General features: G+C 38.6%; 1 protein-coding gene across 3 annotated transcripts in view; it reads right to left on the bottom strand.

The window, feature by feature from the left end:
• Window positions 1–18,555, bottom strand: part of LOC104612087 (long chain acyl-CoA synthetase 7, peroxisomal) — a 117,060-nt gene that overhangs the window by 77,702 nt on the left and 20,803 nt on the right. For all 3 annotated transcript variants that reach the window (XR_016085130.1, XM_010279405.3, XM_088902393.1), the window contains exons 8-14: window positions 16,709–16,753; window positions 16,508–16,594; window positions 14,602–14,691; window positions 14,402–14,481; window positions 14,205–14,298; window positions 4,012–4,100; window positions 3,815–3,903 (exon numbers count right to left, since the gene is read on the bottom strand). Coding sequence is in view for 2 of the 3 variants with exons in the window: in XM_010279405.3 (XP_010277707.2) it covers window positions 3,815–3,903; window positions 4,012–4,100; window positions 14,205–14,298; window positions 14,402–14,481; window positions 14,602–14,691; window positions 16,508–16,594; window positions 16,709–16,753 (574 nt within the window). In the remaining variant the exon portion in view is untranslated. The remainder of the gene's footprint in view (window positions 1–3,814; window positions 3,904–4,011; window positions 4,101–14,204; window positions 14,299–14,401; window positions 14,482–14,601; window positions 14,692–16,507; window positions 16,595–16,708; window positions 16,754–18,555) is intronic.

The raw sequence follows: 18,555 nt of genomic DNA, 5'->3' as shown, positions 1-18,555 counted from the left end.
TTATCACCATCTTCAGGATCCATCTACCAAAGCTTTCAAGTGATCCATTTCTTCCCAAATTTCCCAAATATAATGTAGAGAAGAAAAATACATAGCCACAGATCTCTCCCCCTGAAGTATACTACAAGCCTCCCTCCAAAGCTAGAACACTCTAGCAGTATTGATAACTTGGGAATAGGTAACAACAACCCTATCCCAAATAGTGTCACCTGAGGCACAAGGCGAGGTGTTTTTGAGAGCAGGCGCCTCACCTGGGTCGAGGCAGCGACACTTTAGTAAGGTGCTCGCCTTTGCGCCTAAGGCGTGCACCTCAGAGCAAGTGCCAGACGGTCCAGGCGCGCACCTATGTTTGGTTGCCCTTTGTTTTTTTATTTGTTGTTAAATTGACTTTTATAGATAGATTATAATCATATATGTATATACGAAAGAAAGAATTCACGACCCTCTCAAGAGAAAAAACTTGCTATGCAAGGCTTCTCAGGCTCCCAGTATCAGTCGAAGTCTCGAGCCCTCAGCCCCCACGTTCTTCTTTCTTCTTTCTTCTTTCCACAGTATCAGTTGAAGTCTCGAGCTCCTCCTCCGCCCCCACTATTCCACAATATTTTTTTTTATCAGCAGCAAATATTAGTTTGGAAACAGTAAAATAGGGCTCAACCCCTTTCTATTTTTTCTATTTTTTAGTTTTTTTTTTAATTTTGTGCGCCTTTTCTTAAAAAGGCGCGCGCCTTGCCTTGTGACTCAGGCGCATTTGGAACCTGTCGCTTTTTGTGCGCCTTTCGCTTTTAAAACACTGATCCCAAATATCTTTATCAATTGGAAGAAACATGTAGTTCCGGGCAATATGAGATTGCATTGAGCAAATCAACCATGACATTACAAAGGAGTTATCCTACTCCCACTTTGTAAATTTCAGATCTTTAGTATTTGGCTTCATTTCCTTTCCTATAATGAATCCCTGTTTACCTCTCCCTGTGATGGTAGCGTTGCAGATAGGGACCACTCTAGAAAGTTAGTTCCGTCAAGTTTAACAGTGGTTATCATACCACCGGAGATATTTTCTTTTCCTGGGAGCATGTTGGAAACCATCTATACATCCTTGGATGCTTCCATATTCAATCAAACCACTTTCTCATCAACCAAAAAGACCTCCAATACTCAACCAAACTAAAAGACCCAAGAAAATAGATCACCACATGATCAAGAGACACAAGGAGGCCAAAAAACTAGGTTGGCGACAAAATAAAAGGAGTTGAAATTCTCCCAAAAATTGTATAGGGCTTAGAAAATTACGGGACCACTTCCCTTCACTTCAAACATGTAAAATTACCCAAATGGTCTAGGTTTTGCAGTAGAAAACCCCATTAAACTTGTTGTATGAGGCTCGACATCAAATCTGGAATTTCTGCAATTTTATCCTTGAAAAATCAACAAAAAATCATAGAAACTTCAAACCAACACGAGAGTCATACCAAAAAAATCAGGGTGAATCATACCATGTAAGATTCATTGACTGCCACCGTCACCTGAACAGATTGCTGACACCATCCATTGGCAATCTGATGTCAGCAAATCATCTCACAGGAGAGGATCAGTGGAAGAAGGGTTGGGTTCCTAAGAGCCTCTACCTTGCTCTGATACCAAGTTGTTGTTCTAGGGTTTGTAAAAGAAGAGGAGAGAAGGAGGAGAAGGAGAAGAAGAGAAGAAGGATGTATCGAAGAGAGGAGTGTGTGTTACTATTCACACCCTCAAAAATGTTATTTATACTTTGAAGAAAAATTACAAGAAATCCCATACTTGGGCGCCCAAATACAAAAGATGATGAAAGGAGTAAAACACCTGTGTCCAAGCTTCTCAACACATTCAATTAAATTGCCACACAAGAACTGATTACTAACAGTCCCTCTTCAATGCATCAAATAGAGGGTTTCTAGAACTCCATTGAAACAACAACTACAACAGCCATTGGAGGCATGAAAACCTCCTTTACAGAGAAATAATCACTCCTTTGTGGCCTCTCCCCAATCCACCAAGCGATCATTGAGATATCTTCAATATCGTATGATGGAAGGCGTTAAAAAAAGAAGAGGAAGGGTTGGCTATCAATGCTCTGATACCATGTTATCAGTTCGGGTAGCATTGAATTCAGTCCAAGACTAAACAGGAAAGAAGAGAAAAGAAAGAGAGGAAGAGAGAAAGAGAAAAAGAGAGAAAGAAAGAAGAAAGAGAAAAAATTGAAAGGAATGGTCTCAACTTGAGAGAATTGACTTAGCTCTCTCAGCCAACCAGAACTATATTTATATGTTTGTAATCCACAGGTACAAAGACTCTTATGCCCCTAATTATGTATGGTACACACTACTTAAACAAAATAGACAAAACACCTTTTATAAAATAAATGTAAAAGGATTAGAATACCCTTGTCTGTCAATTCTAACAACTTTGACCAGGATGCTTTTCTTTTGAAAGTTCTTGAGCCCTTTAGGCTTTTACTTTGGACCCCTCTTTGTCGGGTTCTAGAATGTGGACCCCTAACCCAAAAGGTGTATTCACTTGTGCCTCTTTCTTCTCCTCCTTGTTCTCAAACTCTTCACCCCCAAGGTTAGTGCTCTTTGTTGGGAAGTCTACCATGGAAAGTTAAATACCTTGGACACCTTACAAATTAGAAGGCCTAAGATTTGCTTATCCCCTAATTGGTGTATCCATTGTAAAGCTAGTGGAGACGGCTGTTATCATTTGTTTGTCTCTTGCCAAGTGGTTGAAAGTCTTTGGGAAAAGCTATTGGAAATTTTTGGGTGTAGATTGTCAGCACCTGTGCAAGTCAATGGCCTTTTCGACCCTTCTTTCTTCAGCTGGTCTAAGCAAAGGGGTAGAATTTTGTGGAGGTGTGCAAGAGCTGCGCTGATTTGAACCATTTGGGAAGAAAGGAATGCTAGAATTTTCAATGATAAAGAAAGAAACTTGGAGGCTCTGTGGGATTGTCTCAAAACTAAGGCTATACATTGGATTAAGACCTTAAAGTTGTTCTCTCCCGTCTCCTTTGGTGATATTTCGTGGAATTGGGGAGCTATGGAACACTCTTCAGATGCTAAAGCCAAGCCTAATCCAGCATGGGTTCCACCTAAATAATGGTTCCTAAAACTTAACTTTGATGGCAACAGGCAATCCAGGGCCCTCAGGTGTAGGGGGAGTGCTAAGGGATGAAGGTGGCAAGACAGGCAATCCAAGCCATTCTGCAGAGGGTGCAGCTTGCAAGACAGCTATATGTGGACAGATTGATAATTCTAAGCTGGTAGTTGGGGGGATAATAGATCCAGACTCTGTTATTTGGACCTACGGGGAAGCTGTGAAGAAGTTCAAATGGTTAACCTCTAATATGATTGTAAGGATTCAGTGGCAAAGGAGGGTGGCTAATGGTTTAGCAAATTCTTTAGCTAAGAAAGGGGTATTTCGGGAATCTATGTTTTGGGCTCATCTGAAAGCTGATTTGTACCTGAGGCTGCATCTCACAGCTCTTTTGAGATGCTTGTCTGTACACTTTCCTTAGCAAATTGTCTCTGTACACTTTTTGGTTTAATTTCTTAATAAAATCTCATTTGCTTATCAACAAAAAAAATGTTATCGATAACTGTTCTCCTTGCAGGGAAAATTGTCCTATTTTATCCACTTGTAAAATCATTAAATGTACCTTTCTTCTTTACAGAATGTTGCTACTGTAGACTTTAAATTGTACATAGTATTAATAACCAAGGACAGAGAAGACAGCTAGAATTTCTATGCTTTCTTGTATAAGTAATCTACTCGTTAATCCATTTACCACTCATTATTGCTTGCTTCTTGGCATCATATGCAGCATTAAAAAGCCTCTCACGTAGAGCCCCAGATGCCTTCACAGCATTTATAATACTGCAGCAATTAAGATTGTAATTGCAGACTCAGTGAAAAAAAAAATGAAAGACCTTGCAAAATGTAAGTTGGGTTTACGCCACTAATCAAAAAAAAAGTTGGGTTTACCCAGCATAGATTCTGTTATACAGTCGAGGAACACTGCAAAATATTGTTGGTCTTAGAACCGCCATGTCATCCATCAACTTTAAATTGTCCTGTACACAAATCCCATTATTTAGCATATAAATGTTGTACAAGAAAAAGTTCAACCTTTCCTTAAAAAGTTTGGACTTGGACCACATTATAGTGTGGTTGTTGCAATATGAAGGTGCAATTCTTACATTAACATAGCAAACACGCTTCAGAATACATAGTTAACTTGTTATAGATGGAAGCCATATCTGGGAGAATTAAAGAAACAAAAAACAAAAAGATCTACTTATCCTAAGAAAAAGTTTGTAAACATTATACTGGTTAAATATTTCTACAAAGTCAGTGCTCATAAACATGTTAACTTTTATGAATGATTGTATTGGCAATTCAAGTTTAACTATTCTGTCATTCTACACAGCAAGTGAAGGTAGATGATGTAGTAGATCACATCATGCATATACATTTCAGAATATTCAAACAGTGTGCAAGTTGCAACAATGCAGATTTTTCTATTCCTATGGATTCCCTTCATGCATTGATGGTATGTGGAGGGAACCAAGCCAAATTGGTGTAGGAATGGCCTCCTAAGCAAGATATGGTACACCATCTTTCCTATAATCACCTGAAAATCATCCCAAGTTCTGAAAGGACTGAGCTTGACACGAACCACAATGGATCCCTAGTCATGGACAGATTAGCATTAAAATCACATACCTCCAATGGCAGGCCCGTCATTTGGCCTTCATTGATGCCCATGGATCTAAGAGTGTTGATGAGAGATGACATTAATTAAATTTCCAAGGTCAATCTAAACTCTTCTCGCTTCATAAGCATTCAGCCTCACCATGACATAAAGTGGTCTGAAGAGATAAAGGTTGCCACCATCATGTCTTCCAAGCTAATTTTACTTCCTGGGTCATTCCTAGTGGGGTAGATAACAACTTTTCCTTTTTTTACATCTGCTAGAGTCCTCAACATCAATTTCAATCCCTTCTCCCCGACTCTATCAACCTACAAGAACTTCTGCAGATGATCACTTTGAGCAAATCAAGCAGCCAACACATTAAGACCAGCTTGTTCATGTTGTACAGTCACAATCACATGAATTGACGCAGGGAAAAGTGTTGGGGTAAAGGATCAGTGTCTATAGTGCCACCTCCAGGATTCACAAAGTCCTCTACTTGCACTAACCTCCCAAATATATGCTCAAGTGATAACAGTCCATGATGTGCAGCTGCCTAGTGAAACTTGCACCAATGAGGACTGTTTCTTTCTTGCTCTGTGGGTGTTCTAAGTGGCTCATGTGAATGGATCTTTCCGTCATCTATTAACCTTTTCATAATCATCAAGATTTCAGACATACTGCATGGGTATACTAGCGGAGGAGGCCCTAGCAAGCCCATGAACTCTCGACCAAAAGGTCCTTAGCCAACAGACTTTCAGTTGACAAGTTTTTAACTTCTCTTGTCAATTACATAGGGTTCTTTCCTAGCCGAGGCAAACCACCCTTCCATTGTCCTTTGGTGGGTGGGTTAGGTCTTTCTACCAACTTATTGGTCCAATCAGCATGCTCTCAAAGTTTAGATAAGTCTTGGCTGTCTTGGTTTTCTATTACCTGGTGGTAGAAAGGATGTATACTTTTTTTTTTTTGATAATTAAAAATGATTTCATTAATCAAGAGAAATAAGATTTTACAAGAATCCCTTGGAAACGCATGATACGCAGCCTCCCCTAAACACTACAAGAGATCAGAAGTAAAATTACAATGCTGCCCAAAATAAATGGTCCCTAGTAGACCCCCGTTTAGCAAGATAATCAGCCAAGGCATTTGCCTCCCTACCCACCCACTAATATCTACATGTTATGTGCCTTGTTAAACATTTAACTTTTTTATGAGATCCCTATAACTCCAAACAACTAAGTCTAGATTTGACAGCCAGCCCACAATCTCCTTAGAATCCCCTTCAATTACTAGGTTATCCACTCCTAGTTGAGTAGCAATCTGAATTCCTTGTACTGCAACCAATATCTCAGCTCTTGTAGAGTCACCTATCCCTATCGGGCCTGAAAATAAGGATATAATGTTGTCATTCTCCTTCCTCAATACTCCTCCAATGCCAGACGGTCCTAGGTTACCCTGACTACATCCGTCAAAATTCAGTTTAAAAAATCCTTTTGGAGGAGTTACCCAAACTGTAGTGGCTCTAGTTTTTTTAACTGAAGTGTGTGCAACTATGGCCCAATTCCTCCAGATGTCATAAAATGAAAAGGAAATGAAAGAAGCCAAGGATTTCAGCCAATAGATAGCCCTGGTTAAGATACATTCCTTCACTTCTGTAAAGGACCTCTCTTTATCTTCGGAAATTCTAGTGTTTCTTTCTTCCCAAATTGTCCATAAGGTGGTTGCTCTTAAACATCTCCACATACTCCCAATGTTTTAAAATGTGGAGATGTGACACAAGGCATTCCACTACCTAGAGGCATGAGGCGCAGTTCAGAACACAAGAGGAGTAAGCCTCCCAAACATAAGGAGGCGTAAGCCTCTTTAACAGGAGCGGGGTTAGGAGGAGGAAGGGGAAGAGGATGAAGAGGAAGGGGGATCTCACTTTTTCTTTATTTTTAATAAAAATCTTTTATATTAAGAGGAATAAAGATGCATAGCATTAGTTGAAGGGGGGGGGGGGTGTCTTGTCGAAGCGGTTTATTATGCCGAAGGGGCAGGGGGCAACCCACTTTCTTTCCCCTTATCTTTTCTTCCCTTTCCTTTCCTTTTCTTTTTTTTTCTTCTCTTTCTTTTTCTTTCTTTTTCTTTCCCTTCCCTTTCCTTTCCTTTTTTTATTTTTTCTTTTTTCTTTTATTCTATCTTTTTATATAAGATGTGCATGAGGCGTATGCCTCTTGCACTTGAGGCGTATGCCTCAGAGGTGTCAACGCCTCTGGCATACGCCTCTGGGCGTTTTGGGAGTGCCTCCAGGCGTACGCCTCCCACACCTTTTAAAACACTGCATACTAATCCCTCTTTTTGTTGGGCAAGCAAAGGTAGTTGGTGAAAATAATAATTTTACCTATGTTGGTTGATTTCACCTACATCCAAGCAAAACAAACATCCAATCCCAAAGAGCTAAATCAAAGGAACAAGAAACTAGTTAATGGTAATAGTCCTCACTATGAGAATTGCATAGTACACACCAGTTTCGGGATAAATAAACGAAAAGTTTTTTTCTTTTGTAAGTTCTCCAAAGTATTAATCTTACCAAGGTACACTTCCTAGCAAAAAAAGCAATTTTGGGAGGCACAGGCTTTGTCCACACTTCTTTCACTAGGAAAGACTCAAATGAAGTACTCAAGCAAAGGGATTTGAAGAATGATGCACAAGTGAAAGAACCCTTTGGGATAGACCCTTTTATCAGAAGAGGGGTCCAAACAAACACTCTCTAGAATGGATAGAAGTTCAATAACACAAGCAAGCTCCTCCTCCCTTAAGCCCTTACAAAAACGAAAGTCCCAGTTCAAGAATAAAGGCAAAACCAGAGGGGGAAGAAAGATAGAGATAACCTCCTTTTTATAAAGGGAAAGAGCATACAGAGAAGGAAATAGGTCTTTTAGAGGTTGATTACCCACCCAAATGTCTTCCCAAAAAAGAACCAAATTTCCAGAGCAAGTGTCATACCTTACAAATTGAAGGAAATTGGGAAGGACGCCATGTATTGCCTTCCATGGTGTTGTTTGGGTAGCCCGATGAGATACCCCAGCATCGCAAATAGAGACAAAACATCCATGAATGCTAAACACAACCCTGTGCCACAAACTTTCTCTTTCCAGAGGCCATCTCCACAGCCACTTCCCCAATAAAGCTTCATTTTTTAGGACCAAATTACCTAAATCCCAGACCACCTACCTCTTTACTCCGACAAACTGTCTCCCAATTAACTAAGTAATCCTTTTACTCCTCCCCTTCTTTCCAAAGAAAATCTCTCATTAATTTTTCTAATTTCTTAGCCTCCCTACTGGGATCCTAAACATAGAGAGATAATAAACTGGTAAATTGGAAAGCGTAGCCTTAATCAAAGTTAAACCCAAACAAGTCATGGACCAAGAAGAAATAGAGCAATCCAAAGAGTTTGCAATAGACTCAACTTCATTGTCAACCAGATGACCGCTACTACATAGCTCTTTTCAAAATTGATCATTAGATTGGAAATTCTCTCAAAGCATAATATTAGTTCCTTAAGATTTCTCACTCTTCTCAACTCGCTTCCCTCACAAAAAAAAAGATAATATCATTTGTAGACTAGAGATGAGTTACAAAGACATTATTCCTTCTGATCTTACAACCATCTATTATCCCCTCCCTATCTACTTTTGATATCAATAGAGGGGAGAGGACAAAGAGAAGAACAGTCCCTGTAATAAGATGCTCTGAACATAGCAAATAACTTGATGTACAGCAATCAAATGGGGTAGACAAGCAACAAAGACAAACTGACTCACAACCTAAACCGCATGCAAGATGTTAGGATGAATCATAGTGAGATAGATGAGAGACCCCACAAGTTGTCGATAAAGGGAGGCATCAAGCAATAAAGAACCTTCTGACTTGGAAAATTTAACATTCAACTCCAATGGAGTATCAACCTATTTACCATCAGTGAGGCCGGCCAACATGACAAGATCATAGGCATACTTATGTTGGCAAATGAAATATCCCCAGTGACTCATTTGGATTTCAAGTCTTAAGAAATAGGTGACAAGACCCAAATCCTTCATGTGAAAGGAACTATGAAGAAGAGACTTAAGGTCTTGAATTCCCTCTACATCATCTCCAGTCAACAACATATCATCCACAAACAAGAGGAAAATCATAATACCCTAAGGCCTTCTTTGAACAAAGAGAGAGTCATCAGAAGCACTCCAGCTATACCCAGCATTTACAACATCCATGAATTTTTCAAACCACGCCCAAGGAGCTTGCTTCACCCCATTGAGAGATTTCTTTAACCAGCATACAAGGGAAGGATCACTATAGTACCCAAGAGGGGGTCTCATATATACGGTCTCCTTGAGATGCCCATGTAAGAAGGCATTTGTCACATCCAATTGACAAATAGTCCAACAATATAATACAAAAAGGGCTAATAGAACATGAAATGTAGTGATCTTGATCATTGGAGAAAATGTTTCCTCATAATCAATGCCATACTCCTGTGTATGACCCTGGGCCACAAGATGAGCTTTGTATCAATCTAGAGAACCATCAGGTTTCAACTTGATAAAGTAAACCCACTTGCTCCAAATGATAGAGCCATCTAAAGGAGCTGGGATGAGGTCCTGAGTGACGTTCTCGTGTAGAGATTGAATCTTTGCATCTATGGCACCTCTCCACTGAGGACTGCTAATGGCCTGCTAGTAAGAATAAGGAATATCTGTGGAAGACAAAACAGTAGGAAAGGAACTATAGTCTGAAGGAAAACCATAGTAATCGGATGGTCTAGAAACAAGAGTAGAATGACAAAAAGGAACGAAAGGAACAACATGGGTATTTGAAACAAGAGTATCACTTACATTACATGGTGATCTTAGATGGACTAAGGATCTGGACCAAGAGGAAGGGGGGTCAGAGGCACAGGCACTAGACCATGAACTCGCTTACGAGAGAAGACGAGAAGATCCTGTATAGTAGTTGAAGACAAAGCATCATGTGAATCAAAGTCATACAAAATAAAAACAGAAGGTGCAGATATGCTCAAGAAAAACCACATTCCTAGAATTACGAAAACGACGGGCAGAGGGATCATAACAAAGAAACCCTTTGTGTTTAAGATTGTATCCCACAAAGGCACACATGACCAATTGAGCTGAAAGTTTAGATAGTTCACGAGAGGAAACATGTACAAGACATAGACATTCAAAAACATGAAGATGAGAAAGATTTGGATTGGAGGGCAACCAAACATTTTATGTTGAGGAGATACACGACCGTACTAGTTGCCTCTACCCAAAATGAAGAAAGCGCATGTGCCTCTTGCAGAAGAGTCCTCACAACACTGAGAACATGGCCATTTTTCCATTCTGCCACACCATTTTGCTAAGGAGTGTATGGATAGCTCCATTGAATTTGTATGCCATGATGTTTCAAATAACCATGAGATTCACCACCACTATAATCTCCCCCTGAGTCAGAGCGTAAGATCTACACACTTGATTGAAACTGAACTCAAACCATAGCATGAAACAACTGAAAGCTTGGAAAAACTTCTGACTTCTGTCTAAAAAAGTAGATCCAAGTGGCTGATTCTTCTTCACAGTACCCTTAGAGGGACAAACTAGGCAGTCCAAAATGATATTACCATGCTGTTTACAATAAGTACAAACATTCTTTTTTCTTGCAGTGTGAAGCTATGTGTCCAAACCCTCTACATTCATAACATTTGGGTTTTAAAAAGATCCTTTCCGCCAGATTTCTTACTCCCTTGTGCAATAAAAACTATATCAGCCCCTGAGTCAAGTTGCTTCCCCTCTATGTTTGCAGCAATCATGAGTCTAGTCACTTCCCTCAACAACTCTCCATCATATAATCAAAATCCGGAACGGTGTCTCTGCTCAAAATATTAGACCTTATTATCTCATATTCAGGTCTCAGTCTAATAAGGAACTGGTTCACCTTCCTCTCTCAAAATGTTGTTGCAGATATTTAACACACTCTAATGAATTAGACGAGTCAAAGTAAACCAGTTCATATTCTACCCATAAATCAATGAAGCCCGCATAGTGTTCTAGTATCTTTTTCTCACCCTAGTTGTAAATAAATATTTCAAACTCAATCTGATATTGTCTTGACAAGTTGGACTGGTGATACACCTTTTCCAAATAGGAATACATCTCATAGGTTGTTCGTAGTCTTCTCATAGAATCCAAGAGACTAATTTCCCATTGTCAAGCTTCCACTGGGTAAAAGCCTTAGTGTCTATTTCATTAGGTTTACAAACTGTCCCATTTAAAAAGCCTTTCAGCCCCTTTCCTTCAACAAAGAAATCAAAATGGAACTTCCACATACTGTAGTTGGTTCTATCAAACTTCATCAGAATAATGTCCTTTTCAGCCATCACAAATAAAAATAAACAGTCCAGAAAAAACGTAAAGAAACAGAAGAGAAACCAGGTCCAGATATGTATAATCAAACAACTTCAGTTGTACAGTCCACAGAAATATAACACCCTATAGAGGAATCAAAATCACCAAAAAGCATGCCAAAACAGATCCAACTTGATAGTTCTTAGTGTTAACAGTCCAAACCAGCAGTGTTCCAGGACTGTCTAACTGAAAGAAGAGTGAAATATCTTTCAGAGCTCATAAAGAACTACAATTGGGTAGTTAGGAAGAAGAAAACACTAGGGCAACACCAAATCTAGGGTCCCAAGAGAAAGGAAGAAGCTGATTGAGCAGAAGAGGGAAATACACCAACCTCCTCTTTACAACTTGGATAAAAGCTGGAGAGACCAAAATCCAATCTACAATCAAGTTACTGACAGCCGCTACAATCTTATGGAGATTCCAGTATTTGTCTTCGAAAACTATTCTATTTATTTCCTTCCACACGTTCCAACAAATAGCAAACAGTAAGCAGCTCCAGAGAGTTCTTTCTTTTTTATTTCCTCTTAACTTTGGCCAAGTAGAAAAATTTCTGCTGCAGTTTCTGGCTGAAAATTTGGAAATCCAAACAGTGAGGTGTAGAACTTCCACAAGAAACCAGCTACCTTGCAAGATATGAAAAGATGAGTAACAGTTTCCTCCTGTTCTATGCAAAGAAAACACATGCTGGCCATGCAAAAGCCCCTGGACTTCAGATGATTCACTATCAAGATATTGTCCATTGCCACGAGCCATGCAAATGCCTCGATATTTGGGGGAATTGGAATTCCCCAAACGCTGTATCTGAGTCATCCCTAAGAATGGCCAAATATCCACTTGAAACTCTTTCCACCACAGTTCACCCCTTATTTGAGGTGATGGCTTTGTTTCCTCTAATTTCTCCAGCGGGTGTAAGCATTCCTCCACCTCTCTGTCTATTAGAGGCCTTCTGAACTTTGGACACCAGATCAGCTGATCCCCCCTTCTATCATAGCAATCCTTTATAGATACTTCATCCTCGGCCCGTCTGTATAACCTTGGATACAGTTCGCATAACTTGCCTGCCCCACACCAATCATCTTCCCAAAATTCATGATTACTTTCCAGACACTCATCCAATAAGAAGATCTCACCTTTTTGGATTCCCACCCGAATCTTACCATCCCATACTTTCCCACCACCATTCTTCTCCATAAAGCATTATCCTCCTTTAAGATAAATCTTCATAACCACTTCCCTACCAAAGCCTTACTGAAGTCCTTCACTCTCCTGAAACCCAGTTCAAATAGATGCTTTCCCAGAGAGTTCTATGAACATTTCCCTTGCTGAAACCGCAAATAGAGTAGCTAGGCTAGGGTTGATCAAAACAGCCCTAGCTTCAGTTGAGGAGTTCTGAATTGACCCCACCCCAAAGGGTGGGTGGGTGGGTGTGTGTGTGTGTGTGTGTGTGTGTAATACAACAAGGACCACAGTAATATAATACATCATTGGGACTGTTAACAAGTTGCACCCTTATTTAGCACCCCAAACAATTATTATAATGGCTTGTTTAGTAGTAGCTGTTTTGCACTTCATTGATTCACACAACGGAGTGTAGTGGCCCATTTGCACTCTCTCTCTCAGCTTGTGTTTTGTTGGTTTACCCTCCTACAGAAGATTTAGGTGTAAAGCAGGTGGAGATCAAGGATCAGAGAAAAATAGCCAAGGCTGGTTTGGGGAGTTTTGGGCCCTGAATTTTCAAACGTTCATATCATAGAGGCTAAAGCTCTGGTGTTTGGGGTGAACATCTTTTTCATTTCTTCTTATACTTCAGAAGTTATTTGATCTGGTTAATGAAAAAAAAAAATATGGTACATTTGTATTCACAAAAAACATGAGTTGGCAAATGTATCAGCCATGACCAAACAAGAACCAGGTTTTAGGAATCTCCTCAAGATGTTGAGGATTTGGGGAGTAAAACAGACCTCTTTTATTGTGAATGGAGGGACCTAAACCCTCAGGTGTTCTTAAGTCAGAAAGCCAGGTTCCACATCTAAAAATATAAAATTAGTGGACAATTGAGAGATTATATTTTTCTCCTTGTTCACCAAGCCTTCACTTCTCCAGCTTTCCATCCCCCTCTCTATCTCCATTTTTTCTATTCAGTGTACCAGTGTGGGATTACAATCTTCACAGCACTTTCCCTTCAGAATCTCAGATGGTTGAGCCCAAACTTTGACTTCCTAGCTCTTGATTGTCTATTCTTTATAGGTTTCAGTCAATTTCCTTTTGAGTCTCCTCCACCCCTATTTTGTATAAAATTCTGATCTTCAACATTGACCAAAAGGTTTTACAGAGTAGATTTACCAAAAAAAAGCAGATCAACTTTCTTTTTTCATCCTTTTACCAGCATATAATCTTCTTCCTTCTAAAAAGCTTCAAAATAAATGAAATTCTTAACTTCTGAGGATGGAGGAGAGAAAATCCAAAGCATCTTAAGTTTTGTTCAATTGTGTCAATGAAACTTTCCAGTTTTATTGTTAGCTTACTTGAGGAAAGGAGATGTAAATCTTAATTTTCACAAGAGCTCAACAATGTAGAATTTTGAAAAAAAAAAAAAAAAAAGATGAATACTTGGAGGTTGGAATTAACCTGTTTCCCCTAAAATATCACCTACTTCATGAATTTTGGTTATTTTCTCAAGAACCATAACAGAAAATTTTCAATGTATAACAATCCCACCAGTGCTGACAACACCATTTATGATTTTCTATATATAAAAATCTCAGCTAGTGCTGACAATGCCATTTATGATTTAACTGCCTAAAATAGTTGGGACTAAAGATGTAACATAAAATGCTTCTCATGCTTTCTATTTGTTTGTTTATGGTTAGACATTGCACTAGAATCTACATGACTTACGTACTCCAGTGGTTCCTGCTTTCAAATTATTAGATCAGATTGTGTAACAGAATAGCAAATTATATGCAAAAATAATGTCAAAAGATCAAAGAAATTTGCTGCAGGAATGCTACTCAGTTAAGAGTTGAGATACATACCCCCTGGTAAAAACCAACTGCAACTCCATAGTATACCGATAGAACTTGGTTAGCCCGTTCATAAATGTGTGCTAATGGAAGATACGATATATAACTGCCAAAATCAACAAATTACTTCAGTAAACGAATGTGAAGTAGCTGTATATAAGTAACATTTGCAGTATACTGTGTAACAGAAAGAAATCAAATAAACTCACACATCTGAGGGGCAGAATTTGAGAGAAAAACTAGCACCAGCAACATTTGCAATCAAATTTCCATGAGTTAATACAGCTCCCTTCTCAGAGGAACAAAACCACATTATGTAGTTAATATAAGAACCAAGATATTACCAGAAAACACTTCGGACACAAAAGAAGATAGGGAAATCAGTTAACAAAAACATAAAATATAATACCTTTGGTGTCCCAGTTGTATCACTAGTATAGCAGATGGTTGCAACATCTTCCGGTTTTGGAGGGCAAAAAGGCTGAACTCTACTATGACCCTAAATGCCATCCAATCATATAATAATAAAACAATTAAACCATAGCAATCAAAATAAAACAATTAAACTAATTTGCCAGAAGATAATGAAAAATAGCTCAATCTAATCAGGAAAGAGAGCCATGTTCAATAAATCCAAGAGAGATAAAAAGCTTCTCCTTTGAGCTGATACAGACAAACATAAAATTTAACAAAATATATATCAGCTGAGGACCTGAGGTTTCTCATAATGTGCAAAATCCATTGCATCTTCAAAAGGATTTTAAATCAGTGTGAATGAAAGCAGGAACTTGCAACACGCATTAAAGATGGTGATTTTGTGAAAAATAAAACCCTTCTGGAAATCTCCTAGGAACCATTTAAATGTATTAGAAGCAAACATTACCCTCTTGGGTATACTGCAGCTCCCAAGAGAGTAAGTCCAAACCAGACTCTCATATTTGGACTCCTGTCATTCTGCTTCTTTCTCATTTGCATCTTCCTCTGTGGAACAATCTCATGATCCTATATCCCAAGCTGTTTTCCAGTTTTCCATTTGGAGAAGGCTGGTCCCAACAAAAATTAGGGCTTTCTGCTTGGTGGCTTTTCATAAGAAGATAAATAGTTTTTGTCTTTGATTGGTGTATATGAAGATAAATACTTGTGACTTACTCTAAAACAAGAAGCCTTACTGGCGCCTATCACCCAATATGTGTTTCTTATGCAAAGCAAATGCTGAATCTTCTTTTCATTTGTTAATCTCCTGTTCATTTGAATCAGGTATTTGGGAGATTCTCTTTTCACTTTTTGGATGCAAGTAGACCGCTTATTGGTCTCTTGTTTATTTGTTACATGTATTTTAATATAGTAATATATATACTATAAATTTTACATATATAAAAAAATATATTATAAATAGTATATATCTGAACTATTTAAAATTATAGGTAAAATATAAAAAATACTAAACATATATAAAACCTCTAGGCCAGGGCAGGCTGTCTAGGCCTAGGATTTGCTTGGCCCAGGCCCGGCCTGCATTATGTTCAAGCTTGATAAAGGCCTGGGCAGAAATGACCAAACCCTAGTACAGGAAGCCTAGACCTTTCCCTCCGGTGGATTTGATTGCGATACAACCATTTCTTCCCCTTTGCATCCTGACATAATTCTTTCCTTATTAGCTCAATAGCTAGCTATAAGGAATAATGATAGGACAACAACAACCAAATAACCAAAAAGGGGTAGCCATAATGAATATAACCAGGTTAAGAAGTTTTGTAGATCGGGTCAGACAGAGTACTTCAAAGACAAATCTGCCACAATGAATGCAACCGATCCTGCTACATTTCATATATGACCACTTCTCGTCCTACTACTACTAGTCTAGTGAAGTACAGATACAGAAAGAACAAGGTTAAACAATTACTAACATAGCCATAGTTTTTTTCTGAGGCTTCATGGGGCTACACAACAGGGGTAGCCCATCCCCTTAACCCCCCAACCCTAGTAGTCGTGGGATTTGATCCCACTGCTACAACGAATCAGAGATCTACTGGCATACCCATAGTTAAAAGATGCAGATTAAACACAGGAGTCATTTATCCTTAATAGTGCAAAAACAATTTAAAGAAAGAAAAATAAATATTAGGGTTCAAAATTTCAATAGGTAGAACCTACTTCCTAGACCTGCTATCGTTCCTACTGTCACATTTTTCTAGCCCCAATATCATTTTCTGCTTTCATGCATAAAATAATCTTTAAAGCATTCAATCATTACTCCATAATTGTGTTTCCATAAATAGATGCATAACTGTAGATAAAGAAGAAAATGCAATTACCTCACTAAGTAATTTTGAATATGATATAACTTCAACCCCTGCTGTTGATGGAAGTGATGGTATTTGTCCATCTAAACCTCCAACTACCTGTGACAGAGAGTATATATAAAAATTGACAACTGGAAAATCAGCATAAATCATATTTTCAGCTTGTTCAAGGCCAAAATAAAAAACAAGGGGGATCAAGTGAAATTTTCATACCACTATTAGACGTACTGTTGGGATCTCAGATAAGAAGCTCAGCAACTGTAAATTCCAGGTGACTACATAAGAAATGTTGCAGGAGCACAGTTTGGACAAACAACATATGAATGTGGCGCATTCAAAAGAATTTTGCATAAGAGACATGAACACAAGCAATCAGTAAATCTAAAAGACTTCAGAGGATTATACTTTGATACCATAAAAAATACCAATAGACAACTGAACTCAGCCTCAATCCAAATTATTTGGGGTAAACTACACAAATCCGGTCCTGCCATTGTGCTCCATCAAGAGCCATGTTTTCTATCAAATGATTGAGTCATCAAATCCTCCAGTTACTTCCTTAATATCCTTCTCTCTTGCTTATCATTTTCTCCAAAGGTTCCCTCTCCTTCTTTCTCATCCAAAAGCTCAATTTGATCAATTACATCTTGCTTTCTCTCTTCTAATCTCCAAAACTGTCAAATGTTCCAGTCCATTATTTTGGCTTTCAAAGCTTTCAGCTTATGATGAAATTTCAGACCCTCCCATTTTATCATTTGATTACTCTCTCCCCACCACTCCTTAACTTTTTCTTTAAATACTAGATGACAAAGCCACATATATCTCAAACCTAAATGGAGTTGGACCCTTCCCCTTTGATCATCCCTGGACAAGGAAATTGGCTAATGATCAGAAGTTATTCTAATGCAAGGCCCTCGAGGCCAAATCTTCCTAATAATTCTCCAAATCCACTGCGAAAAGAAATCTATCAAGTTAAGAGCAAGTTGGGTTGGTATGGAGATTGGACCACATGAAGTTGTTGTGCAAGAGAGGCAATTTCTTAAACTCAAAAGAATTTACAAACTCATTGAACTTCCTCATGCTGGTTGTAGTTCTTTGCCTCGCCTATTGGATTCCTCAACAATCCTTATTACATTAAAGACCCTAGTCCCCACCTACACACTATGGCCCTTCCCACAATCCCCATATGTTTTATATGTTTGATTTTATTTTTAAATTCTCATTTGAATATTCTTTACATGTTATGTTTATGTATTTTAATTTTAGATAATAGGTTTTTTAAAACATTTATTTTAAAATTCAAGTTTATATTTTTATTAATATTATGTTTAATATTTTTTTGGCATTTCTTGAAGTTTCTGACAATTTTATTTTTTAGCATTTTTTTTTGCGCCTTGCTTCAAAAAGGTGCGCGCCTCGGGCACAAATTGGCCCCTATGCCTTGTGCTTTCAAAACACTGATCCCTCTCCCTATATCCATTAGGGCCATAAATGTCAATTTGGGAAACACCATCGTGTTCCCTTTAGTTCTAGGGTTGATAACCGTGTGTCGAGTCCTTTTTCTTTAATTCATTCAGATGTTTGGGGTCCTTATAAAGTGATGTCATATAATGGACACAGATATTTTGTTATTTTTGTTGATGACTTTTCAAGAATGGCGTGGCTCTATTTAATGAAAGAAAGAAGTGAACTATTTGCCATCTTCCAGAAATATTATGCTGAGATCCGCAATCAATTTGGCGCTCACATCAAAATTTTCCGTTCTGATAATGGCCGTGAATACTTGTCTTCATCTTTTCAAGAATACTTGGACCAACATGGCATTATACACCAAACTTCATGTACCTACACCCCACAACAAAATGGGGTTGCTGAGAGAAAGAACCGACATCTTGTAGAAACGGCCCGCTCACTCATTAATCACATGAATGTTCCCAAACCCTTTTGGAGTGATGCAATGCTCACCTCTTGTTTCTTAATTAGACGGATGCCCACGTCTATTCTTGATGGTCGTTCTCCTTTTAGTGTCCTGTTTCCCAACATGTCTCCGTTTCCACTTC

The sequence above is a fragment of the Nelumbo nucifera genome, chromosome 4 (genome assembly GCF_055504915.1).
Source record: "Nelumbo nucifera cultivar China Antique chromosome 4, China Antique-T2T, whole genome shotgun sequence".
NCBI lineage: Eukaryota > Viridiplantae > Streptophyta > Magnoliopsida > Proteales > Nelumbonaceae > Nelumbo > Nelumbo nucifera.
The sequence above is the reverse complement of the archived record's forward strand: the minus strand, read 5'-3'. Positions and strand labels throughout refer to the sequence as shown.